This window comes from Centrocercus urophasianus, unplaced genomic scaffold, assembly GCF_019232065.1.
Source record: "Centrocercus urophasianus isolate 14NV4802_14NV808 unplaced genomic scaffold, USGS_Curo_1.0 seq_12, whole genome shotgun sequence".
NCBI lineage: Eukaryota > Metazoa > Chordata > Aves > Galliformes > Phasianidae > Centrocercus > Centrocercus urophasianus.
This window is the reverse complement of record NW_024884364.1, coordinates 37,263,960-37,290,214: the sequence shown is the minus strand read 5'-3', so window position 1 is coordinate 37,290,214 and position 26,255 is coordinate 37,263,960. Positions and strand designations below refer to the sequence as shown.

Here is a 26,255-nt window from a genome sequence, read left to right as displayed (position 1 = left end):
CAGTTCTCTGAAGTGCCCTCTGCAATAGTGTGTCTATCCTGAGTAGTGACATTGCTCACCACTTCACTCCTATAGCAATTGAAACAGTTCATTTCCAAAATACATCCCTACAGCATGACAGGGGGTTCAGCATGCTGAACCCCAGGGCCTATTGCAGTACTGTTTGTGCCAGAGAGCTGGATGTCGTGGATTTGTCTGTAAATCCTCTTCTTCATCCAGATATGCCTGGTCTGATGGGCCAAAGTCTGAGGCTGCTTGTTTTTTTGGTATTCTTTCATGAACACCAATGGTAGTGAAGGGCACAGCAGCAAGAGTTGTTTTTTTGCAGTAGGAATAATATAAATGTTTTGGAGTGTGGCTTAAACCAGCAGAGGAAGTAGTTAGGCTCAGCAGAAAAACCATCCTGTCATCAGCCTGGCTATCATCAGTGACTGACTCCAGTTGTGCTGCTGTGAAGCGAGGTGTTTAAACCTGAGTTCTTAACTGGTGCTGCTTTCAGTCTTGGAGTGTTCTGAATCAGGAGTTTTCTGTAGTTTTCATGATATTTCATTTGTATCTTCTCATTTTCAGCTTCTGTTTCTGAATGTTGTGAGACAAAGAACTCAGCCTGTGACTCCTCTGAGAGAAAAATGTAGAGTGCTGTTGTTGCTGAGCTAAAGTTATTTAAGAGGAGGGATACAAGGTTGGAGTGGGTTAGCTCACTAATGAGCCACGTGTTACTCAGCTCGCACTGGCTCTACACCAGCATCTCAAAGACATTATCATGATATTATGCCATACAATCTTCTATTCAAAAACGCTTTTATATAAAATCTGCAATTGATCATGCACTGCAAAGGCTGCCCAGGGATGGCATCACTACCCCTGAAGGTATTCAAGAACCATATGGTTTTTGCACTGAGGAACATGGGTAGTGGGCATGGTGTGACAGGCTGGTGGTTGGACTATGTGGTCTTAGAGGTCTTTTCATGCCTTAATGATTCCATAATTCTGTACGGACACCAATTCCCCATTGCTGTACCAGTCCAGCAGTAACATTATAATCACTTCCACATAGGCGAACTATGATTATGGTTGCACCAAGGGCTTAGATATCCAGCCCAGTGTTTGCCTTGGGTAGGCTATCAGAGTGAGGCACCAAGCTCTCACCTTCGTGGAACACCTGATCTCCTTATGGGATCTTCCTTATGGCCATCTTCCTGGATGGCCACACTTGTTAGATGGACATCCCGCACCAGATGGTAATCAGTGGCCAAGTAAACCAAAAATATCAGCCTGCAAACCCTGAGTGGGAAGCTTGCTCCATTTGTGTCCTCTGTTCTTTTCAAAGGCTGTATACCTAAGCTAGCATGGTTTAGTTGTTACACATTTCAATGATTAAAAATGAATCACCATTTTATTTGCTTAATTGCTGAAACAATATTAAAAAAAAAAAATAGTTTTGCACGTCTCTTATTATGAAGCCATAAAGTGAAATGTTTAGACATTTCTGTTTAACTGTTATAAGTGCCAAGGAAGATGCCATAATCAGAGTTTGGAGCTGACTTAATGTGGCTTCTCTAGGAAGGATATAGTCCCAGACACCAAATTATACAGGTAATACAAAAGTCATTTACGAAAGGTCCCATCAAAAACACAGCAGTACCAATGGCCCCAGTGAACTATTGACTGTACCAAGATCTGTTGCATTACTGGCACAAATGGAGTGGCTACTCACTATCAAAATCTGGGAGGCTATCGTGGCTTTAACTGGCAAAGCCTAGAAACTTCTGCTGCAGTTCTTTCCTCAAGATAAGAACTTTGAAAACCTCAGCCTCCATGATCCTTGTCCAAACATGTATAAAGTTTCTGGAAAATACAGGCCAAAAAGACCAAAGCCTCAGCTGGTGTGGGGTGCCCTATCTGCCACTGAAATAGTTGCACATTGCAAGGCAATGACAAGGACTTTATGGCTACTTCCTATCACGAATGTCCACAGGAATTAAATCAGAAAATAGATTTTTCTTGTCCATGAGGTTATAATTCATTGCCTATTAATCTTTCTGGCCAGTGGTTACAAGCGCATTGAATCCTCCGGAGCCTAATTCCAGCCCAATGCTGTCAAGCCACAGCTTGGAGAAAAAAAACAACAATAAACCCAGGCTCCCCAGGACTCTCTAAATCTTCAGACAATAAACAAGTGCAAGGTCTGAAGTTAAACTTGCTGTCAAGTCACAGAAACTATGTTGTTTTTACCAAGTTTCTACAAGTATGTCTCAACACCCAAAGGGATCCTTACAGCAGTTCTTCCTCTACTTCAACTTGTAGTTGCCACTTAACAGAGATTGAAGTGGAAGAGCCTCCAGCTCTGTGTCCATATATCTCTTTCAAACCCAGGCAGGTAACCAAATTACACATACCGGTTGCTTTTTTACTGGTAGGAAGAGAAATTGATGGTGAAGAGGGGCATCTTTGACATGAAGTCCAATTTCTCTGAAGACAACAGGAGACAAACCTCAGATCTCAGGTCCTATTCCAGTCAGAGCCCTCACCTACAAGAACTCACAACCTATGTGGCTCTGCCAAGGAAATTATCTTGTGTCTGCTAAGGCCATGAACTGCTTTCCACTGAGGCTGGCTCATACAGCTTCTCCATACCTTACATAGGCTCTTATCAACCCAGCGTGCCTTTAGTGTGAGCAGCTCTTCACACAGAGTAACACGAACATCACATAAAACAAGTTAATGTCTTTTTGCAGTTACTACATAAATGACAGATAATGGTCCTTTCTCTTTCCTTTTGACCTCCAGTTTTAACAGGTCCAGAAGGAACCCATTTTCCCATTTTCAGTTTGATATTTGTCAGCAATTTGAGCTCAGCAGCTGCAGCACAGCTTTCACGCCTTTCAAATTACTGGCTAGCAGCTTTTATTGTCTCATTGTGGTTTTGTACGTGGGAACTACATATGCACAGCCTTATCCAGCCCCACTGTTTTCATTAGTTCACACCATGCTTCTCAGGCTCTTTAGAAATTTAGATTGCTTTTGCATTCTTCTCTTATTTTAAAATTGTAGTCCTTTGAAAATGGAAAGATTGCAGGGATCGCCCCAACAGCATGATTTTAGGACAGTGGAGACACAGAGAAATGAATCACTGATTAAATCCTACAGAAATGTAGGGTACTGAATTTTGAGGAAGTCAAGGACATTTCTTGTTCCTTTTCTTGATGGTTTGTTTTTTTTTTTTTCTTTTAATACGAAATTAAAAGAAATATGGTTTGAATTTTAGATGGTTTTATGTGGAGCCAGGGGTTGGATGGTGTGGGTCCCTTCCAACTCAGGATTTTCTCAGATAAATTAAAAGAAATTGAAAGAATTGTGTTCAAGTACATGTCCCAATTATTTCAAAAGTTAAAAATATCCAGAAAATGAGAAAAAATACACTGAAGTCAAAATTCCAATATTCAAAACAAGACAGACCAGCTGAAAAACTGATTTTTATGTTTAAAATCAAGAAATATTTTTAAGTATGATTAAATTCAAGAAATGTTTAGATGTTATATTAAGGGACATGGTTTAGTGGAGATATAGTGGTAGTATGTGGATGGTTGAGCTGGATGATCTTGGAGATCTTCTCCAACCTTGGCAATTCTATGATTCTATGATTCTATGAAATTAAAGTGCTGATGATATCAAGCACTCCCTCAAACAGAAAGTGTCAGAAGGGACTCTAGGCATGTTGGCCCCTCCAGAATCCACAGGGGATGTTCGTCTCTACTAGACACTCTAACTACTTGCTTGAGTTATTAACAGGAAGAGTGTATAATCAATGGGAGCAGTTTGGGAGCTGCGTTTATTGAGCTGTGACTGCTGCTGGGTTCCCAAACCCAGTTGTTTCACTCAGGCAACGTCAAACTTTTCTTCACTCAGATACCAGTTTGCCACCACTTGTTTGCATTTGCCCAGCCCCGAGCTGTGGTGCTGTGATGTGACCGCCCATCCCATCCCTACTGGTTTGCTATTCTGTAGTCTGGAAAGAAACTGAAAACTTAGTTAACATTTCCTTCTGTACACCCAGTCTTTCCTCAAAGAGATGCTTTTGCCTGAGGGGAAGAAGCGAAGTGGTATGTCAGTTTGTGTATTTACATGCTGATGTTTAGAAGCATGTAATATTTATGTAAAAGAGAACAGCAAGGAATGGGAAGTGGTATTTGTGTCAGTAACTGTGACTGTCATCTGAGGAGAAAGCTCTGCTGCTTCTTCAGGCTTTATTGAACATCGCAGAGTGGAAATTTTTCTTTTTTAAATTACTTAAATGATGACCATTATCTGCTCACAAATCCAACACCTACTGTTTCTTTATGTTGCTATGTTAAAAATAATATTCTCTACTTTTTCAAGACGTGGTTCTATTGTATGTCAAAATATAGCCTTGCTAAATTTGTCTTGATATGGGCTTTAATTACCTTTTGTACTCTCTAGAGAGGAATCAAACATAGTAAAATTTTACTGGGGAACTGAATTCTTCAAAACCATTTATCTTTTCTCCATGAAGCAATATTACTAAACGCAAGTTTATTAGGTAGAGATCTGTTTGATATAAGGTGCTTGAGTTCATTTGCCTTTTTGTGTGCATGGTTTTTTTCCATTTCTCAACTTCAGATTATGAATCTGGTGTTGCTTCTTTTGAGCCAGTAGCTGGGAGTGTTACACCACCAAAGTGTTCTCTTTCTTGGGAACCATCTGTTCTTGTACCTGTATCCTCTCCTCCATGGCCTCCTCAGCTCCAAAATATCTTGGTCTGTTTTTATGGAACTGTGGCACTGCCATGGTATTGCGCTGCATTTGAGGACTGCTCTTTCTTTCCCACTTACTTTGCAGCCAGAATGGCAATAGTCTTCTCTCTCAAAGTACTATCCCATTGCTAAGTTTTGTTGCATTTCTTTCTGTAAGATATTTGGATAGTGGTTGATATTTCTTACTTTTATTGTCAGCCAATCCCTTTTCACTGATTTTTCTCAGTGTGCCACTGGGATCTGCACTGCTTCCTCCCCAATTGTATTATAATTCCTCTCTTTCTTTGGGACGGAGACACTACCATAACATTGACGGTGCTGGCAGATGTCTGGGTCTGACCCGAGTGTTCCTTAACACCTGCTGATTTTTTTTTTCTTCTTGTTTCTAGTTTGAATAATCCCCCATAACCTTGTCAATTTTCTGTGCCAGCTGTCTTATCCTATTTTCTATAAGGTGAAACTGTCCATTACAAAGGGCTATCTCTTCCCTCCCAAATAATCACTGTAAGCCTTCTTTATTCACATTTCCCCTCTTCAAGCTGCTTTTGATTCACTAGTATAGACATTGATAATCTGTCTAGCTGATTCTGTCATTAATCCTCTCTTTTAATAGCCAACTGTATTTACTTCTCACATTTCAAGAAATTACAGGAACTGCAGCCAACTATACATTCCAGATGCACTGGATAGATAAAATCTCCTCCCAAGTGCAATGGCACAATTCACTATCACTTATCATCAGTAAGCTAAATGCTTTATAATTCATTCTTGTTAATATGAACCTGGGGAAGGGGTACAGAGATAATTTGCAGCATGTACTGAAAGTTAAGATAAGGATTATGTAGGAGCATGCAATGATTGTATTTAAAGCTGTGGGACCCCCAATGGCAGTATCACCCAGCTGTTTCTTCTTATTTACAGCAGCACAATCCTGCCTTAAGTGCTGCTGCTGAATCCTGGCAGATGCAGCACTGCAGCACTGCAGCACAGGGGGGAAGGGAGCAAGGGAGACCTCTGGAAGCTTCATCTCAGCCCAATGACCTCTACTGCCTAAGGCATGAGTACCCATGGGTGTTCTAACTCCAACGCCTGCTGTCACTGAACTGCAGGTCACCAAAGGGCTCTTACAGAAGTTGCACCCCCAATTAATACTATTTCTAATGAGACAACCTAATACAATTGCAGCCTCTTGGTGTTTCAGTATCATAGCAGAACATCATCTAGCAATTAATCCCGAATACGGCCACTGCACTTAGATGCTAAAGGAAAAGAAGTTTCCTTAGAAAGAATTTCCATACCGAGTGATTTGTTTACCACAAACATTTAATTTTATAGTTCTGACATCATGTATCTGTGTCTCTCCTTCAAAGTATTTCCTTATGAGTTTAAGATTGAGGTTCACTAGCAAATCACACTGATGAATAACTTGTAGCTGAGCACAGTAAGACTCAGACCTAGAGCAGGTAGCAGTTCTTTTTTGTTCTTTAGTGTTGTTTTTCCCCTAAGATCCCTAAGATAGCAAACATTCAGCCAGAAATAAAGTAATGATAAATGGAATGCAGGTACCAATTAATGCCAGCCAGGTAGCTGCATGGCTCAGAGGAGTATTTCAAAATCAAAAGTTTGACGTTTGCATCACTTTATGCCAGCAGCAATGGGAGTCTGTGGAATCAGGGCTGTCCATGTGTTTGCTGCATGCTTACTTTTCTACCCACGTGTATGCTCTAAATCTTGAGGCACACATCTGGCCATCTCACCATTCTGCTTGACTTTCCAAGTGTAGTTTTGCAAGAGTGTATTTTACTCTGCAAGGAATAAAAATCAACACTATTCTGTTTTTGTACTGGATGTATACATGTTAACTTCATGGTATAGAAGGCAGAATTATTCATGAACAGACTTTGGATCCTGGCAATACACACTGGTGACCTAATCAATCTTTGGGACTGTTTCTTCCATTGATATTGGGCAGCCAAAGGTGTTCCAGACTGTTGTCAAAACTGTGCAGTTAAACACTGGATTCCATCAGTCATCATACCTGAATCTAAAGAGTACTAGAAAAATGTACCTGACATTTATCAAAGACTGTGTATGTTCCATATCTCACCTGGAAGTCTGTTTGCTAACAAGTCATTAGGAAACTTCTATTTTCATAGAGCAGTTTTTTTCAAAAAGAAAATGTCTTCTGAGATTCTGCTTTTAGCAAACGATCATGGGTGGAGGAAATGTCCTCTTTTGAGAAGAAGAATTGCAGGTTTTCACTGGTTTTCAAAGTACATTTTGCACTTCAGTACTACGTAAAGTAACCAGGACTGAGCAGGATGCAGCTGTCCTTTACACCTTGCAGTTATTATGTCAGGCTGATAGTAGACAGTCCTGCAGTTCCCTAGCAAACCTGTTATTAATGGAAAAAAAAAGTGCCTTTGCTTTTTGTATAAACTGGTACACTGAATTCCACATGACAAATACCAACACTGCTCATTTGATAAGTGACAGGATTTTACTTTTTTGCCTCTTCTTTTGCTATATATGTGATTTCTTGTTGTCAGATTGGTGCCAATTTGATTTGGTAGCATTTGCTGCATACCCATATGGCGGGATGAGCAATGAGTCTGTGAGATGTATCTGTTTCGGAAAAATGGCTTCATCAGTGACTTAACAATAATAATAATTAAAAAAATTATTACTACTGAACATGAGAAACTGGATACTTTGCAGTAAATGGATTAAATCCTAGCATAAGGAAAACATTTATCAAAGATGCCTCATGCAGGTGTTTTTCCCTTTAATTTTCTAGCCACCACATGCTTTTGGAACATACTTCCATGCAGTGACATTGTCATCCATGTCACAACATTGTCATCGTGCCACAGTCTCAAAATGTAAAGTATCTACTTAGAAAATGTGACAGAAACATTATCACAACAACTGCAATAAAGTAAACTATGGAAGAGTATGTTTCATGTCAGTGGAAGCAGAAAAGTTAGTAGATGAATTGGATTCTCTTTTAGATGAATCTTCTCCGGATCAGCAAGTTTATTCAGAGTTACTTAAAAAGCAGTTAACATTTCGTTAGCAGTTAACTGTGATCTGTGTCAGCACTAAGGCACTGCTCAGTCATTTATCTTAGAATGAGCAGTCACTGCAGGGAGATATAAAATTATTAAACACATAACAACAGAAAGCCAGGGATTTTCTTTCTTACTCCAGATATTGAGACTTCCTCCAGATACTATTTATTAGTGTAGAGGTTTTTACTTTTTTTGCTGTTAGCTGAATGCAGGATGGAGGGTGTCAGAATTTTCCATTTCTTTACACAGCTTGGGTTTGTTATCTGAGGATAAAAAGTGCACCATCAGGTTTGGCTGCCACCATGCTATTTTGTTCAAGTAGGAACATTGTTGGTTCAGCATTATGTCCTCTGCTAACCTGGCTTTGGTCCCAAAGAGCTGTCTTAAAATAACACCTTTCCTTGTAGCTCATGGTAGAAGCGTATACGGCCCCATGCCTCAGTGGGCTCTTCACCTGATTATGATTATTTCTGTGCTAAAGAAAGCCTTTGTCTTTCAATTCTCCTGATTCAGATAAAATCTGCACTGACACAGGTGATACCGTTCAGATCTTTTTATTCTGGAGGGGAAAGTTCAGTACTCTCAAACCTTTTCATAACTAGAGACATCGGGTGTAAAAAGTCTTGGAGTATCAGTGATCCTACAGCTAGCCAGACATGAGCAGAACAAGAAATCTTGAAATCTTGTGAGTTATGCAGCAGCAAAATCCACTCCAAGCTGATGTGACAGTGGCAGGCATTCTTCTATTTAATCTTTTGCCAAACAAAGCTTAGCTGATCATCAATTAGAAGCCTGAATGCTGGTCTGCAATCTATCAGGGCATACTGTCCCCTCTGCTGGATGTGTCCACGGGTTCCATAGAACCCACGGGCTCTATGGCTGGGAGCAATGACAAATGCTGTACAGAAACTCAGTAGGAAATTTAAACATAGACTCCATTTCCAGAGTAACAAATTCTGCTTTACACAATAATGTTGCTTAACGAGGTTTTCATCCTTGTTTTTAATTATTCTGAAAGATGAATCATTATAGGCAGGCAGATAGAGACAAGAAAATGAAATATAAAGAAACAGGTGGTGCCTGCACTGGTTAGCTCACCACCATCTCTTCCAAGCCACTGAAAAGCAGACAGAGCGCTAACACGTTTGTCACGTAAACCTGTGATTAGGAAGCTGGCATTAAGTGTCATATTGACTGTGAAAAAATATTGTATTTTGTGAATTTAATATTAAAATACATTAAAATGTATAAATAGGGTCAGTATAAGTACTTTTCAATATCTAATCAAAATTAATAGAAACTAAGAGCTGTCATTTCTAATGAAAATTTATATACCCACCTTACCTGAGATTCTGCTGTACCTGTAAATAGATTGAATCACAGAATCACAGAATCGTAGGGGTTGGAAGGGACCTCCAGAGATCATGGAGTCCAACCCCCCTGCCAAAGCAGGTTCCCTACAGCAGGTCGCACAGGTAGGCATCCAGGCAGGTCTTGAACATCTCCAGAGAAGGAGACTCCACCACCTCCCTGGGCAGCCTGTTCCAGTGCTCCGTCACCTCACTGTAAAGAAGTTCCTTTGCACATTTGTGCAGAACTTCCTATGCTGCAGTTTCCAGCCGTTTCCCCTTGTCCTGTCTCCACTCACCACTGAAAAGAGTCCGTCCTCGCCATTCTGCCCCCCACACCTCAGATATTTATAGACCTGGATCAGGTCCCCTCTCAGCCTTCTTTTCTCAAAGTTGAACAGACCCAGTTCACTCAGCCTTTCCTCATAGGAGAGATGCTCCAGGCCCTTCACCATCTTTGCGGCCCTCCGCTGGACTCTTTCCAAGAGATCTCTGTCTTTTTTGTACTGGGGAGCCCAGAACTGGACGCAGTACTCCAGGTGAGGCCTCACCAGGGCAGAGTAGAGGGGGAGGATCACCTCCCTCGACCTGCTGGCCACGCTCTTTTTAATGCACCCCAGGATGCCATTGGCCCTCTTGGCCACAAGGGCACACTGCTGGCTCATGGCCAACCTGTCATCCAGCAGGACACCCAGGTCCTTCTCTCTCCGCAGAGCTCCTCTCCAGCAGCTCATCCCCCGACCTGTACCGGCGCATGCAATTATTCCTCCCCAGATGCAAGACTCTACACTTGCTTTTGTTCAACCTCATCTGGTTTTTTTCTGCCCAGCTCTCCAGCCTGTCCAGGTCTAGCTGAATGGCAGCACAGCCTTCAGGCGTGTCAGCCAATCCTCCCAACTTTGTATCATCAGCAAACTTGCTGAGGGTGGCCACTATCCCCTCATCAAGGTCACTGATGAAGATGTTGAACAAGACTGGACCCAGCACCGACCCTGAGGAACATCACTGGTTACAGGCCTCCAACCGGACTCTGCACCGCCAACAACGACCCTCTGTGCTCTGCCAGTCAGCCAGTTCTCAACCCACCTCACTGTCCACTCATCTATCCCACACTTCCTCAGCTTTGTTATAAGGATGTCGTGGGGGACAGTATCAAATGCCTTGTTGAAATCAAGGTAGACTACATCCACTGCTCTCCCCCCATCCACCCAGCCAGAGACAACATCATAGAAGGCTACCAGGTTGGTCAAGCATGACCTCCCCCTGGTGAACCCGTGCTGACGACTCCTGATAACCTCCTTTTCTCCTTTCTCCAGTTGTCTGGAGATGACATCCAGCACAAGCTGTTCCATCACCTTTCCAGGGACAGAGGTGAGGCTGACTGGCCTATAATTGCCTGGGTCTTCCTTCTTGCCTTTTTTGAAGACCGGGGTGACGTTGGCTATCTTCCAGTCTTCAGGCACCTCCCCCGTCCTCCAAGACTTCTCAAAGATGACAGAAAGCGGTTCAGCAATCGCCTCTGCCAGCTCCCTCAGCACCCGTGGGTGAATCCCATCGGGTCCCATGGATTTGTGAACACTGGTGTTGCCTAGGCGCTCCCGGACCACCTCTTCCCTGACAGAAGGGAGGTCTTCCATTCCCCAGATCCTCTCACTAATCTCCAGGGTCTCAGATTCCCAGGGGGAGCTTTTTCACTGAAGACAGAAGTAAAGAAGGCATTCAGTATCTCTGCCTTCTCAGCATCCTCCGTTACCAGAACACCCCCGTCACTTAGCAGGGGAGCCACATTCTTTTACTGTTAATGTACTTGAAAAAACCTTTTGTATTATCCCTTATCCCCTTTGCCAGATTTAATTCCAGGCGGGCTTTAGCCTTCCTTGTTGCATCCCTGCAGACCCTGACAACATTCCTGTATTCTTCCCAAGTAGTCAGAGCCTTTTTCCACATTTCATGGGCCTTCTTCTTTCCTTTGAGTTTGTGCACGAGCTCCTTGCTCATCCACACAGGTCTCCTGCCACCCTTTCCCGACTTCTTCCTCACAGGGACGCACCGATCCCGAGCTTGGAAGAAGAGCTGCTGAAATGCCGACCAGCTCTCACAGGCCCCCTTGCCTTCCAACACCCTAGCCCATGAGACAGCTCCAAGTAGGTCCCGGAAGAGATCGAAGTTGGCTCTCCTAAAGACCAGGATAGCAATCCTACTTTTTGCTTTACTTCTTCCCCTCAGGATCGTGAACTCCACCATCTCGTGGTCACTACAACCCAAGCTGCCCCCGACCTTTACTTCCCTGACAAGCCCTTCTCTATTAGTGAGAGTAAGGTCCAGCAGTACCCCTCTCCTCTTCGATTCCTCAACCACCTGCATCAGGAAGTTGTCTTCAACACATTGCTGCGGAGACCAGCTTCAGGGCAGGTAAGATTGCACTGGGCAAGGGAGCTAAAGCCAAAAAAGCTGAAAAGGCCGTCCAAAAAGCTCTTTTTTCTTGCTGTATGTCATCTTTCATCTGTCATATGTAGACAGCTCTGGAGAGAAGAACCTGGGGGTCCTGATGGATGAAAAGCTTAACATGAGCCAGCAGTGTGCTCTTGCAGCTTGGAAGGCAAATGGTATCCTGGGCTCCATCACAAGAGGGGTGGCCAGCAGGGACGGGGAGGTGATTGTCCCCCTCCACTCTGCTCTTGGGAGACTCCGTCTGCAGTACTGTGTCCAGGTCTGGAGCCCCCAGTACAAGAAGGACAGGGAGCTGTTGGAGAGGGTCCAGAGCAGAGCCACAAAGATGATCAGGGGGCTGGAGCACCTCCCCTGTGAAGACAGGCTGAGGGAGCTGGGCTTGTTCAGCCTGGAGAAGAGAAGGCTGTGGGGTGACCTCATTGCAGCCTTTCAGTACCTAAAGGGAGCCTACAAACAGGAGGGGAGTCAACTCTTTCAAAGGGTAGATAACAGCAGGACAAGGGGAAATGGTTTCAAGTTGAGGGAGGGGAGATTTAGGCTGGATGTCAGGGGGAAGTTTTTTACATGTATTAGTTACTTGTATTCATTGACAGATTATTCTGAAATGCTTAGCTACTCTTTCTGGATATCTGAGGATATCTGGAGAATGACACAGGACAATTCCTGTTTGGGTAATGCTACCTTGCCTTGCTGCTACATAGCTAACAGTCATATTAGCAAATCGTGGATTGGTGGTCAGGAGCAGAAGCAAAAGCAGATTTAATATTAAAGGCTTGTTGTTTTTGTTTTGTTTTGTTTTGTGTGTGTGTAACTCTTCATCACATGGCATTGATTTGCTAGTATCCATCCCTGAGAAAGATCTTTTTTTGTATATCATGATCCTACTGGAGATGTAGCCAATGGAGGGAGCTATAAGAAATACTGAAAAGCATTCCACTGTTTGCATCTCCATGACTGACAGGACAGTAGGAGAGTAGTAAGGCTACTCTGCATTAAAAAAACTTGCTTTTCACATAGATAGCTTGATCTTTGGCCAACATAAATGCCAAACAAATGTTGCTTTCTTAAAAATAAGCAAGCAAAAAAACCCAAAACCCAAATCAAATGACACCAAACAACAAAAAACATGAAGCAGTGCCTCCTTTTATGAAAAACAGGAGTTATACATAATGCCAAAAAGATAAAACAGCACATTACCTGAGTGTGACCTTTGCCTAAGTGTTTCCAAATGCTTCAGTTTTTCTGCTAAGAAAAAGCAAAGCTGATGGTTCACCCTGAAAATAATTACTATTCAAATGTCTCCTTCTAATAGCTTTTTTTCTCTTATTTCTAATTCTTTTCACCTATCATCACCTACTTATGGCAAGAGATGTATTTCTATTGCTTGGGAGAGTCTAGAGGATCCTTGTCTGCTTTACCTTCTTTGCCTTTGGTGTACTGAAGTCTCTTGGCTGCAAGAATCTCTCCATTTACATCTTACTAGCACTCTGCCTTATTAAATGGAACTCTGAACCAGATCTGATTGGTGAAACGAAATTCTCAGGGTCTTGTCTGTGAAGAGCTTTTGTACCAAATACATGCTGCAGAAGGAGGGTGTCAGGTATCTCTGGACGGCAACCTCATCCATCTTGAATGTCATTGCATCTTTGAGTGAGGTGGCAAGAGAAGTGTGGGGAGAAAAGTGGCCCTGGAGGTACCTGCTAGAGCCATGTGATATTGCATGTCTTTAATTAGCTGTTGTCATTACGATGCTGATGAATTAGATAGCCGCTCCATTTTATCAACAGCTCCTGTGTGTGTTGTACTCTGTAGTCGAGGCTTTCTGCTTTTGGGAGCCTCCTGCCCAGAAACAGACTTGGTGAACTTAGATGATTTTCATCTGCAGACTTCCAAACAGACAGCTGGGCTTTCCTAGCCCGTTACTGTGAAATGCAGTATCCTTGGTGCAAGTCAGGTGGTTTAAAGGAACACTTTTCTGTTGCAGTGCCAAGGGAAACAAATTTTCATGAAAACATTCACAGTCAGTTTTGTGAAAGAACATTTTATTTGCATCCCAGCCCTCTGGTAGCATGTATTGCTGTCAACTGTTACATTTCACTTGGGAAGCTGCCCTTTCAAACTGAGGGCTAGCAAAACCTCAGACTTCTCCAACAAAGAGGGAAGCAGTGCCATGCACTTCAAACATCTTAGAAAAAGGATTTGATCCTAAGTATTTGGAAAAAAAACAAAACCAAAAACCCACAGCATTTTTACTACATAAAGGAAAAAAATCACCCATTATATATTGCTGTACAATCAGATACTGTATCTGAATTTGGAAGCTAAGGAAACAAGAAGTGTCTTTCTTCCTATTACTTGTGATTTTACCAAATCACTATAGAGAATCACTGAGTCATAGAATGACAGAATCGCTCAGGTTGGAAAAGACCTTAAAGATCATCGAGTCCAACCACAACCTGACCATACTGCCCGAACTCGAACAACCCTCTGCTAAATGGTGTCCCTGAGCACCACATCCAAATGGTTTGTGAACACGTCCAGGGATGCTGACTCAACCACCTCCCTGGGGAGCCTATTCCAGTGCTTAACACCATTTATGCAAAGAAATCTTTCCTGAAACCCAACCCTGGCACAACTTGAGGCCATTTCCCCTCGTCCCGTCACCTGTCAAAATGAAGATCGTATCTGATGCTGTACTTCTAGAATTTTATGATAAGCCTCAATCAAGAGAAGTAAACAGACATTCAAATGTTTCCATAGCTGCAGTTTTGTTGCACTGTGTCTTATTTGTCAGCAATAATGCAGTACATAAGGACAAATTCCAGTTTGACTGGAGCAATGAATGTTTTGTACTGCTTTCTGAAGTGGTACATATAGAATCTCAATTAAACAGACACTGTAAAGATAAATTTCATTCCATGATTTCATATAGTATAGTTCCTATTACTGCTGCGTGTTATTGCTTTCCTCTGAGTAATCCTACCTATGCTGATTGTTAAATGCAAGATGGCAAACACGTCAATAGCTGGTGATTTTTTTGCAACTGAAGAGTGATCTAAAATCACAACATTTGTTCCTGAGTTGGATTCTTTCTAAATACGAGGTATTCCTGAGAGCATTTGTATGAAATGTTTAAGACAACATAAAACATACTGGAATTCATCTGAGAACTATCTTCATAACTTCATACCACAGCTGCAGTTGCCTAATGGTTTCCGTTTCAGTCACACAAATCACGACTTCTGAAAAATCACTTAAAGGTTGTGACTGATATCAATTTAATATTCACATGTCTCAGGGAAAAAAAAGTGTGTGTGTTACGGGGGACTTCTGAAGTTATTGTAATGTAAGACATGAAAAATGTTTCCACTATTCATCCTAGATTCACTTTGTGCCACACAATGAATATAAACAAACTGATCTGTTTATTCTAAGCTGCCTTTAGCCTTTACATGAGCAGGTACCAACACAGAAAACAGGCACCATCACAGGATCCCAGGACCCAGCCCAGGGCATGTCATGCTCTGTGAGGTGACACTCCTTGCTGTGATGTCACAGTTGTGGCTTTCACCCCTGTGGCAGCGGTGGGGGCGGTGGCTCAGTCCGCTTGTGGGACGCGCAGGAAGTGAACCCAGAGAGAGCGTTGTGTCTGTCTGGAAGCATCCTGTTGTGATGGAGCGGCTGAGAGCCCTTCGAGGTGAGGTCCCTCCACCTCTCTGGACACCGTGGTGCTGCCCGAGCACGTGTGTGCCTCCAGTGTCTCTTTAGGACGTGCCAGCAGCACTGTCCTTGCTCTGCTGAGTGCAGCCGCCCACTGTGCTTTCCCCAGTACCCCAACAAGGGGAAGGCTCTCTCCCCTCTCCCCACTGACCACACGCGTGCCAGCGCAGCCCACCCCGCGCTGTGGGGCTGGAGGAGCGTTCCTCCCAGAGCTGGCTGCATGCTCGGCCCTGGCTCCAAGCAACACCGGCGGCAGCTGCTCTGCTCTTTCCTTCCAGGTCTCTTTGCCTGTGTGGGCTGCATGCCCAGACGCACACGTCGCGGGGAGAGAGGCAGGGTGGAAAGCCCTGTCCCCACCTGTGCCGTGACTTTACTGCTGCAGCGCCTGCAAGACCAGGAGGTGAGCTGGGGACGTCCAACCATCGGTCCTTGCCCTGCTTCTTGTCCCGTGGCTGCCAGGCCCCGGCAGCACATCGGCATAGCGATGGGCGGCAGCGGGCGGCTCCCCGGGAACAAGGGCAAAGCAAAACGTGACCTATCCCTGTTCCCAGGGTGACCGAGAGCAGGCGTACTGCGAGCTGGAGCACGTCCTGGGGGAAGAGGACAGCCGCCCGCCGTGCGGAGTGGTGAACCGGCTGCTGGCTGAGGTGTCCCAGGACCTGACAGCAGCCCAGGTGAGGGCTCACTCCCGAAGGCAAAGGGAGCTGCCTGCCCGTGCTGCTGTTCTGCTGGCAGAACAGACGGCGCTGGCTTGGCCCTTCCGAGGGAAGGCTCGGGCAGCCTCCTGTGCCGTGTGTCACCAGTGACTCTTTTTCAGGGCGTGACGGACAGCGTGAGGACGGCTGCCAGCAATGTCCTGGTGGCTCTGGCCCGGACTCACTTCTCCATGGTGATGGCCGAGCTCCAGGGCCACCTGAAGGCCACACGGGAGATGTGCAAGGAGTTTGTGCTCGTCACCTTGAGCAAACTCTTCGGCATCTATGGTAGAGTGCCCTCAGCCTCCTGACATCTATAACAACTAGGGAGAGGGGTCTCTCCCCTTGCGCATGATGTGCATAGAGCTGGGGGGTGCAGGGCTCTGCAGCCTCTCCTCCCTCCCTGCTGAGGCTCTGACCGTGCCCTTCTCCTTCCTCTCTGCAGCTCCACAGTGCATCTCTTTTGTGTGGCTGACGCTGGCCGGCCTGTGCAGTGTGGTGGGCCGGGTGAGGAGCGGCCGGACCCTGCGCACTGCTTGTGCTGGTGAGTGCCGGCCCCAAGGCAGGGGGGCTGGGGACAGCCCTTGCACCTCACCCTGCTGCAGACTCTCACAGGCTGCCTTTTCTCTTCTTTTGTTTTGTTGCATTGTTGTTGTTGTTGTTTTCTGTAATTAATTACTTGTTTGTTTGTTTGTTTGTTTTCAGTTGTGAAACAATGGATGGATGGCGTCAAGATTCACTTGTCCTCTGGAAAGCACAGCCCCTGGCCTGCCACAGAGAAAGAACAAATGTATGAGAATCTTCATGAGCTCTTCTTCTTTGTGGTCAGCAACTGGCAGGACTGCAAGGAGGAAGAGGTGAGCACTGCTTCATCCCCAGCCTGGCAGATGGCAGCTGGGGCATCCATGTTGGCAGCTCTGTCTGTGCCCAGCAGGCTGAGAGCAGAGGGGTGTCGAGAGGGTGTGGGCTGGCTCTGCAAAGGGCCCCAAACTGGCTCTGTGCTTGGGGCTGGATCTCCCTGCCAGGGAGCAGTCACAAGTCACAGCATTGTGGCAGGGAGAGCCGGGGATGAGGGTATGGGGAAAACCTGCCTGCCCAGGGAGAGCGAGCCCATGTCCTGCTGGGCACAGGGGTGTGGGGAAGGGGAATGGAAAAAGAAAGCCCTCTCTGTAGGAAGGGCAGACGTTCAGTCTTTGATGCTGGGCCTCTGCCATCCCTCTCCAGGACAGACAGGCCGTTCTCGGGGCTGTGGCTGCCATGATGACTGTCCTCCTGCAAGAGGAGCTGCCCCGAGAGCACGTCTGGGAGCGGCTCCTCTGGCTCGTGCACCCGTGTCAGGAGATGCAAGACACCTGCAGGGTGGCCAAGGTAAGATGTTGCACAGGGCTTGGTGTGGACGTGGGGCCCGTGCAAGTGCCACAAGGGGTCAGGGGGGTGCAGGGAGGAGGTGGGCGGTCCTTGGAGAAAGAAGGAACAGGTGCTCAAGGGAAGTCTGAGGCTTGCTGAGCTCTTCAGTCCAGGAAGGAACAATGTGGACAGGAGCCAGGAGGAAGCCAAGAGTCACTGGTGCCCATCTCCTGGGGATGGGAGGCTTCACCACCACCATGGGGGCTCCTGAATCTGATGGGGGAGAAGAGGGCTGCGGGTGGGAAATGCCTGCAAATGATGCCCAAGCCCCAAGGCTCAGCTAAGAGCAGAGAGCCTCTCTTGGTGCTGCTGGGGGGGACGGACAAACAAGAACACTTGTGTGGCAGCTTCTCCCAGCAGACAAACCACTGGGAAACAGTTCCTCTGCTCTGCTCCCTAGTGGCTAGATGTGGCTTCAGCCCTTTCTTCCTCTGCTGGTCTCTTGCAGAGCCTTCGTATGTTCCTGGAGGCCTTACCGGGAGTTCAGTCTGTCATCCCTAAGGACAAGTTTCTGGCCGTCACCAGTGCCGTGTTCTATCAGGTAAGGGGAGCCTATCCTTGTGTGCACAGCAGTTTCCCTCTGGGCTAAGCCTCAGGAGGACTGCAAAGCTCTGAGCCTCTGATGGCTGCTCAGCCTTAGCTCCTGCATGCCTGTGGGGCAGGCTTAGTTTTGTCTGTGTGTCCTCTTCCTGAGAGTGTCAAGGGAGACAGGAGCTGGCAGCACAGTGTCTTTTCCATCCTCAATGCTCATGTGATTTTCTCAAATGGACTTTGTTCCCACAGCTCTCTGATGACGCCAAGCAGCACAGCGAGGCTGACAGAGCAGAGCTGACCCGCTGCATCCTGCTGCAGGGTAAGGAGAGGAGCTCTGGCGATGCTTGCCGGTGCTCTGGCCAATACATCTCTCTGTAACCTCACGAATGGGCACGAGTTGCTCACTAACACAGCATGGCATTTCCTTTCTGCAGCCCGAATCTGCCCAGAGGAAACGGTCCTGTTTCTGCAGTCGCAGCTGGGCGATGAGTGGGAGGCTGGATGCGTGGCAGCCCTGGGTCTGCTCGGCGCTCTGGCTCGCTCTGATGGTCAGTACCACGGGTCGGGACTTCCAGGGATCCCTTTTGCCATCTGAGTTGTGCCTCCACGCATGCTTCTGTGCATCTCTTGCAGAGCCTGCGATGACAGAGAAGCTGCCGCAGATTACAGAGGCTGTGCAGCGTGTGTGCAGTGACCCCAGGACCCGGGTGAGCTGTTTGGGGAAAGGAAAGCACTGTCAGGGTGGTGATGCTGCTGCCAATACGGCAGGGCCTGGGGTGACCGGGGATGTGCTGGGGCATCGACCACATGGTCACGATGGCTCCTGTCAGGAGAGCAGGCAGAGTGGAGCGGTCGGGTCCCTGTGCTGTGCATGGAAAGTGCACAGCCTGGTGCTAAGGCCTGGCCCTCACCTCTTCTCCTCTGCTTTTGTCATCTCTGCTCATGCCCAAAGGGCACCTGATGAGCAGGTGGCTTCCCTTGGCCTTCTGAGCAGGAAAATCACACCCACAATTGACCCCTGGCAGGTGAGGAGGGCCGTGCTGCACTTCATTGAGGATCTGCTCAGCGCTAACGCCTGGAGCTGCTCAGCCTGGGATGTGGTGGGGCACATCTTCAGGGAGTTCAGCCGCACCACGGGAAGAAGGGTAAGGACAGTGGGCAGCATCTTCCTTTGGAAGACCTGTGCAGCTCATAGGCTGGCACAGAAGCACCGGTGGGGCCACACCTGAGCCTCCTGAGAGGCTCCTGAGAACTGAGAGTAACCAGTGTTTCAACACCACTGTTGTGCAGGCAGCCGGAGACCTTTCCACCCAGGAAGCCCAGGAAGAGGGAGCTCTCCAAGAGCTGTGCATCAACATCCTGGGGTCACTGGATGTCTCTGCGAGAGGGATCTCCAAAGTAAGTCACACTCTGCCCTGCTGCCACTCCTTGCCTTTGCACCACGTGTTCCTCGTCCCCTTCCAACACCTCAGGTCTGTCCTCCAGCGTGCTCTGAAGGAAATTCAGAGTCCTCTTTATCTCTGAGCGGAGGCACGAATGCTGACATGCTCAACTGCCTCGTTCCCTACAGCTCCTGTGGCCGCGGCTGCTGCTGTACGTGGTGCCAGCCCAGTACACCGGCATGCTGATCCCGGTCTCCCGCTGCGTCCAAGCCCTGGCCAAGAGAGGGGAGCTGACGGTGCGGGACATGGAAGATCTGGATCCCCACTTCCTCAGCTCCATGTTTCAAGGTAGGAGCAGAAGCTCCCCCGTGAGCTCTGCTGACCCATGTTAGCACCCAGAAGGGAGAGCAGAGGTGCACGTGGCAGGGCACAGAGTGTCTTGGAGTCTTACTCAGCACTTCTTTCTCCTCGCAGGCCCACTGCTGACTCCCCAGACACTGCTGGCACGTCTGCTGGTAAGTAGATGCTCCTGAGGCCGGTGCCACAAGCCCCGAGGAGGAAGCAGCATGGCCGAGCGTGCCAGCACCTGCCTCACTCCTGGGGATGCCGTTCTCTTCCTAGCTTGCAATGTCATGGGCCAAGCTGCTGGCTGCTCCTTGCCCATCAGGGCAGAGCCAAGCTGCTTTCCTCCTGGGGGAAGCCGCTTCTCTTGCAGCAGAAGTGAACCTGTTTCTCCTTGCTCTCGCTCAGGTGGTGGCAGGGAGCCCTTTTGCAGGCAGCGAACTCCAAGCCGCTGCCTTGCTGCTCCTGCAAAACCTCCACAGCAAGATCCACAGAGCTGTGGGGGCCAAGTGGGCTGCTGAGATCCCCCTGCTGCTGCAGCGCCTTGAAGGTAAAATGCTGGTGGGGAGGGAGAGGTAGAGTGGGCGAGTGCCCAAGCCAAGCCAGGTTTGGTGCAGCTCTTCTTTTGTGGCTTGATTCCAAGCAACGTTCTCTTGCTTCTTGCTGCTGTGCAGGGAAAGATGAGAGCTTCCCGAACTCTGAAGACTGGGAGCACCGTCTGCTAAAGGTACAGCACTGTGGAGAGACATGGTGCAGAGAAATGCTTGCCTGCCTGCCACAAGGAGCCCCGCTCCCATACGAGCCACCACGGGACAGGAACAGCCTCTCAAAAGCTGCTGTGGAGCAGCTGCTCGCCTTTGCAGCGCTGCCTCTTCCTCTTTGTCCCAAGCCCAAGGGGGGTCTTAGGAGAGGAGCAGTAGGTGGCTTTAATGGAGGGAATGCTGGGGGGAGCTGGGAGAGGGGCTGTTCTTCCAGGCACCTCTCCCCAGAAGGCTGCAGTGACTTGGGAACACGGGAAGAGGCAAAGGGCAAGGGAACATTGGCTTCTCCTGTTCTCCAACAGTTCCTGAGGGCATCGCTGGACGTCGTGGAGGACGAGGCCTGGACCAAGGCCCTGAGCTGCGAGCTGAGCCGGCGGCTGAGCAGCTCTGCCAGCAGCTCTGCAGAAAAGGTGAGTTCCCCGCGGCTCTAATCAGCAGTGCCCAACTGGGGCTGGGGCTGAGGCTGCTGCTCTGCCCACACGGGCTGCTCACGCTGCTTCCACAGCCTGTGCCCTCACAGGGCGGTTCCCTGCAAACTGCCTGGGGCTGGCTACAGCTCTGCTCCACAGCTGCTCTCAGCGACTCCCAGGGAGTGTGGGTCCTTCCCATCTAGCCCTCTCCTGTAAGGTCAGGCTGCTGCCACATCCCAGCTTACTCCTTCCCTTCCCACGCAGACCTTCCTGTACAAGGCTCTGGGTGCCGTTCTGGGAGCTTGTAAGGAAGTCCTCCATGTCCAGGAGAAGCTGCTGCAGCACCTGGAGGAATCCAATGCAGAGGAGCCATCTGAGGCCCAGGTGAGCTCTCTTCTCCTCCAACTCTGTGAGCATCCCCGCTCTGTCCCTGGGGCAGAGGGCTTCTCTTGGCCCTGCTCCGGGCCTTTCCATCTCCTCAGTGCTGCCATTTCCCCCAGGCAAGGACCAGCCCGGCCACTGTGGCTGGCCGTGCCAGCAGGTTCAGGCCTGGGCCAACTGCCCCTCGTTCTTTTGTGCAGGGAATGATCTCTCTTGTCAGCCTTGCTGCTGACAGCAACTTCCACACAGTCCTGGACACACTCACCATGTTTGCGTCCAGGCTGTGCAAAGGCCGGAATGGGAGGATCTCCAGACGCAAGAAGGTAAAGTGCTACGGGTTTCCATCTTGGCATTCTTCTGCCTTATTTTCACAGCAGCTCCTGACCTGGGAGCCCAGGTGCACCGCAGGGCACTGGGGGCTGCTGAGCGAGTGTCTCAAGGCATTTCTCCCCACACAGACGGAGCTGGACAGCGCGAGAGCTCAGGCTACACGCAGCGCTCTCATCCTCGCCCATGGCAGCTTGGCACTGCGAGCCTCCAAGGAGCAGCTGCTCGCCCGCCTGGAGGGAGACATTGTGGGCAACATCCTGCTGCTGTACAGCTGCAGCTGCCAGGTGAGAGCTCGAAGTCTGCCAGGGTGTCAGAGCACCCAGCTGCAGCCCCTCCGCGTGGGGGGATGCTGAGATGGGCCTTCTCTTTCCAAAGGTCCCTTGGGGAACGGTTTGTGCCCAGATGAAGATCCAAGCCCTTCCCTTAGTGTTGCCCCATGTGTCCCCTTTACAGCCCCTGGCCCTTCCCACAGTTCAAAGAATGTTCTTCTCTCTTGGCCTCAGGACTTGCAGAACAAGCTCGCGCTGGTGCAGAGCATCACTGACTTCAGCTCTGCTGTCCATGCTGTGGGTGGCTCCGCCTTCTTTAACCCCTCCTTGAAGAGCAAGCTGCTGGAGATCCTGATGGTGAGTGCCTAGAGCCAGGGCTCTCTGCAGAGGAGTTCTGGGCTGTGCCACGAGGCTCCCATCCCTGGAGCCATGCAGGTCTCCCTCAGCCATAGGTCTCCAGCTGGTGGAGCCCTTGGGTGCTGGCAGGCAGCAGCAGGCAGCGGGCTAGGTCCACCAGCTGTGGAGCTGCTGCATCCTGCAGTGCTTGCATGGGAAATGTGGGAACGATGGGGCTGGTGTGTGGCAGTTGTTTCTGTCTGTGGGCCAGGCGGAAGAGCTCTCTCGTGGCCCTTGCCCACTTTGACAATGTTTCTCTGGTACTTGCAGGACTTGCTGAAGAAGTATTACTTGGGCACCCCTGTCTCCCCAGTGCCCCTCAAGGTGATTCTGGCCCTGGAGCAGTTGAGGTAAGGGTGGGAGCCTCTAGGCTTGCAAGGCAGATGGTGGTCCCCCTTTAGGGTAGCTTCCGAAGCTTCAGACATTGTCTGAACCAGTCTGGAGAGCAGTGGTAAAGGCCCTTTCTGCTTTCTCTTCCTTTTTTCCTCCTGTCAGCAAGCTGAAGCCCTCTTTAGGAAGCAAGGATGCACGTGAAATGTTGGCTCTGTGCTGCAAGAACATTGTGTCACACCCTTCAGCAGAGATGATGCTGAAGATCAAGAAGTCACGGCAAGCAGCACAGTACCTGCAGGTAACCTGCCGTAACTTTCCCAGCCACCTCTGCGTCAGAGCCCTACCTCAGCACACACGGCCTGTGCTCCAGCAGCAGCCGTGATGCCACACCTCAATCCCCTCTCCTGCTTTCAGCTTCTGCAGACATCGTTGAAAGCTCTGGGCCGGCTCATGGTGGTCCTGCTTGAGACAGAGACCACCCGGGGATTCTTCCAGAACATAGTCCAGGTGAGTACGTGTGGGGCAAGGGAGGAAGCATGGTGCCCGTTGATAGCAGGGACAGAGATCTGGGGACTGACAGTGTGATCGAAGGGGGAGAAATCTCCTGCTAACAGGCCAGCTCACTGCGAGCTGAGAAACGGGCAGAGAAATGGGCTCTGCAGGGGGAAAGGCAGGAGCCAGCCCCTGGTAGGGCAGAGCCGAGGAAAAGCTCCTGGGTTAGGAGGCAGCAGTATCTGCAGAAAATGGGAGCAGCAGTGTCAGCGCACAGTGAGGCAGGGGTCCACGTGGAGCCACAGGGCAGGACCTGAGGGAAACTGTTGGGAAAAGAGGGACAGGGAGAGGGATGGCAGGAAGGGAAAAATGTCCATGGTGAGATGGATGCTCTGCTTCAGGTCCTGCAGAGATCACTGACCTCAAACAACATGTGGGAGCGTAACAGGGCCCTGCAGACCTGCTCCCAGCTGCTGGCTGCTTGTGAAGAGCTTCCGGTGAGTAAAGAGCCCCACTGCATGCTCCCTGCTCCCTCCCCAGTGCCCCTGAGCTGGAAGGCGAGCTCCGCCCAGCTGTGCATGCTGGCATGGGGAAGGCACGGGCAGGAGAAGCTGGGGAGAGCTGGGGCTGCCTACAGCTTTGTTCCTGCCTCTCATTCCTGCAGAGAGGAGATGCCTGTGAGTCCTTTGGCTCCTTGGTGGGATTGCTGGCTCCGCTGACATGTGACCCCATGCCCACATCCCGCCAGTTGGCCGCCACCTGCCTGAGCTCCCTTCTGCAAATCCAAGGTGAGTAGAGCGGGATGCACCAGCCCTGTGCTCTCCTCCGCAGCACTACCAGAGCCCCACGGGCTGGGCCCTGTGTACAGGAGGGAGATGCACTGTGCACAGCTCTCTTCTTGTCCCCACCCTGTCCTCAGTCTCTCCCCCATGGAAAGCAGTTCTGTTTCCAGAAGCATGACTTCCCTTTTCTCTCGTGCTCTTTCCAGCCAAGGCGGCCAACAGAGTCATGGATTCAGGAGACGCTGGGAGCCTGTGTGAGGGGCTGAATGACTGCAGCACCATCGCTCAGTTCCAGACCTCATCCAAACTGGCAAGGGTAAGTGGACCCAAAAAGGGGTGGTGGCATCTCAGTGCATAGGCTTCTGCACGACCCTAGGCTGTCCCCAGCCTTTCATACCATTTCCAAAATGAGCTGTCACCCTGAGACCTCTTTTCTCAGCAAGTAGCAGGAGGCTCTGAGCTACGTCTGCCCTTCAGGCCCCCCATGCAAGGAGCTGATTCCATGGTGTGTCTGTGTGTGTGTGTGACTGTGGCTGCTAGGTAGGCTTTGCATGTAAGCAGAAACCATGGGTGGAGCAGCTGAGAGAAGGCTCAACCGCCTTCCGTATAAAGAGCAGGGTAGGAGAGCAGGAGCGCTGTGATGGCCCCTGAATGACCGGCAAGCTGCTGAACTAAGAACGCCCTAAGACTGCTTTCTGTTTTGAAGAGCTGCCGCAGAGCAGTGATGAGATCTCTCCTCTTCTCTTTTCTCTGCAGATGGTGTGCAGAAACTTCCCCCTGGAACGCACCGTTGACTTCCTGATGGCCATCAAGGAGACCTTGCGGAAAGCCAGGGGAATGCGCGTGCGTGCAGCTGGGAAGTGGATGATCACCTTTCTGCAGATGTACGGGAAGGACATCTGTCGGGACGTAAGAGACTTTCTTCCACCTCTCTTGGACTTTTGCTGGCTGTTGCACTACACCTTGTGCCATTTGCCTCCTGTGCTAAAGAAGCACAGCCTGAGTGCAGAGCCAGGGCTTGGACAGGGTGGCTGGCGTGCAATTTAGGCTTAGGCCTTGGCAGCATGTCAAGGGAGCAGGCACTGCTCATGTGCTGAATGTCCATCGTTAGGCCCTGCAGAGTCCAGGACGCAGCAAGTCATTCTTTCTGCCCTTCTTCTTTCAGGTGCTACCAATCCTCCACATCCTGCGCAGCTGCACATCATCCGCGCAGCAGAGCACGTTCATGCCCTTCCTGTGCCAGGCGGTGGTCATCCTCACCCGCTGCCACAAAGAGGTCATGATTGACAACTTCTCCCGGCTGCTTGGGCCCACAGACAGGTATCAGCACTCCTGCCTTTGCTGTTGGTGCAGCCCCAGTTGTAGCTTGCCTCTGTCAGAGGAAGTAAGGAGGAATGCTTCCCGGGAGGAAACACAACAATTTCTTAGTCACAACTTGTGATTCTCCTTTTTCTAGTGAGATGTGGAGGAGAATAAGAGAGTTTTGTCTGCAACGGTGGAGCCGATAGAAGAGCGAAGCGAAAAGAGAAAAGGAAGAGAAGAGAAAGAAAAAGAGAAAAGAGAAAAAAGAGAAAAGAGAAAGGGAAGATGAGCTTAAAAATTGTATTATTTATTAAAAATACATAAATAAATTAATTAATAAATAAATAGTACTCTTTTTTTTTTTTTTTAAAACCAAGTCTTCATTTTAATAGCTGCTGTCTCTTCTCCATACCAATTACAGAATCACAGAGTCACCAAATGTCAGGGGTTGGAAGAAACCTCAAAAGCTCATCTAATCTAATCCCCCTGCTGGGAACACCTAGGTTAGGTCACACAGGAATGCGTCCAGGCAGGTTTTGAATGTCTCCAGAGAGGGAGACCCCACCACCTCTCTGGCAGCCCGTTCCAGTATTCTGTGACCCTCACCATGAAGAAGTTTCTTTCTAGCATTAATGTGGAACCTCTTCTGTTCCAGCTTGTCCCCATTGCCCTTATCCTGTCACTGGATGTCACTGAGAAAAGCCTGGCTCCATCCTCCTGACAGACATCCTTGACATATTTGTAAGCGTTCAGTAGGTCACCTCTCAGTCTCCTCCAAGCCAAAGCTCCCTCCGACTTTCCTCGTAAGGGAAATGCTCTGGTCCCTTCCTCATCTTTGTGGCTCTGTGCTGGACTCTCTCAAGCAGTTCCCTGTCCTTCTTGAACAGAGGGGCCCAGAACTGGACACAATACTCCAGATGCGGTCTCACCAGGGCACAGTAGAGAAGCAGGAGAACCTCTTTTGACCTACTAACCATGCCCCTTCTAGTAGGTCCCAGGGTGCCACTGGCCTTCTTGGCCGCAAGGGCACAGCGCTGGCTCGTGGTCACCCTGCTGTCCACCAGGACCCACGG

At 48.9% G+C, this 26,255-nt stretch overlaps 1 protein-coding gene across 1 annotated transcript; it reads left to right on the top strand.

Annotated features, from left to right (window-relative positions):
• The first annotated feature begins 15,275 nt into the window (after window positions 1-15,275).
• LOC122155830 (maestro heat-like repeat-containing protein family member 2B) lies at window positions 15,276-25,423 on the top strand. The gene is given in 31 exon segments (XM_042810079.1): window positions 15,276-15,343; window positions 15,645-15,766; window positions 15,918-16,040; window positions 16,184-16,349; window positions 16,507-16,731; window positions 16,734-16,918; window positions 17,286-17,429; window positions 17,917-18,009; window positions 18,252-18,321; window positions 18,437-18,550; window positions 18,636-18,709; window positions 19,028-19,147; window positions 19,293-19,400; window positions 19,573-19,732; window positions 19,859-19,899; window positions 20,135-20,276; window positions 20,401-20,453; window positions 20,790-20,897; window positions 21,162-21,281; window positions 21,479-21,601; window positions 21,737-21,892; window positions 22,112-22,234; window positions 22,544-22,623; window positions 22,769-22,904; window positions 23,021-23,113; window positions 23,509-23,595; window positions 23,763-23,886; window positions 24,087-24,196; window positions 24,637-24,789; window positions 25,046-25,200; window positions 25,337-25,423. Coding segments are annotated over 31 exon segments (3,585 nt in total). The 5' UTR covers window positions 15,276-15,318; the 3' UTR covers window positions 25,389-25,423.
• The last annotated feature ends 832 nt before the right edge of the window (window positions 25,424-26,255 follow it).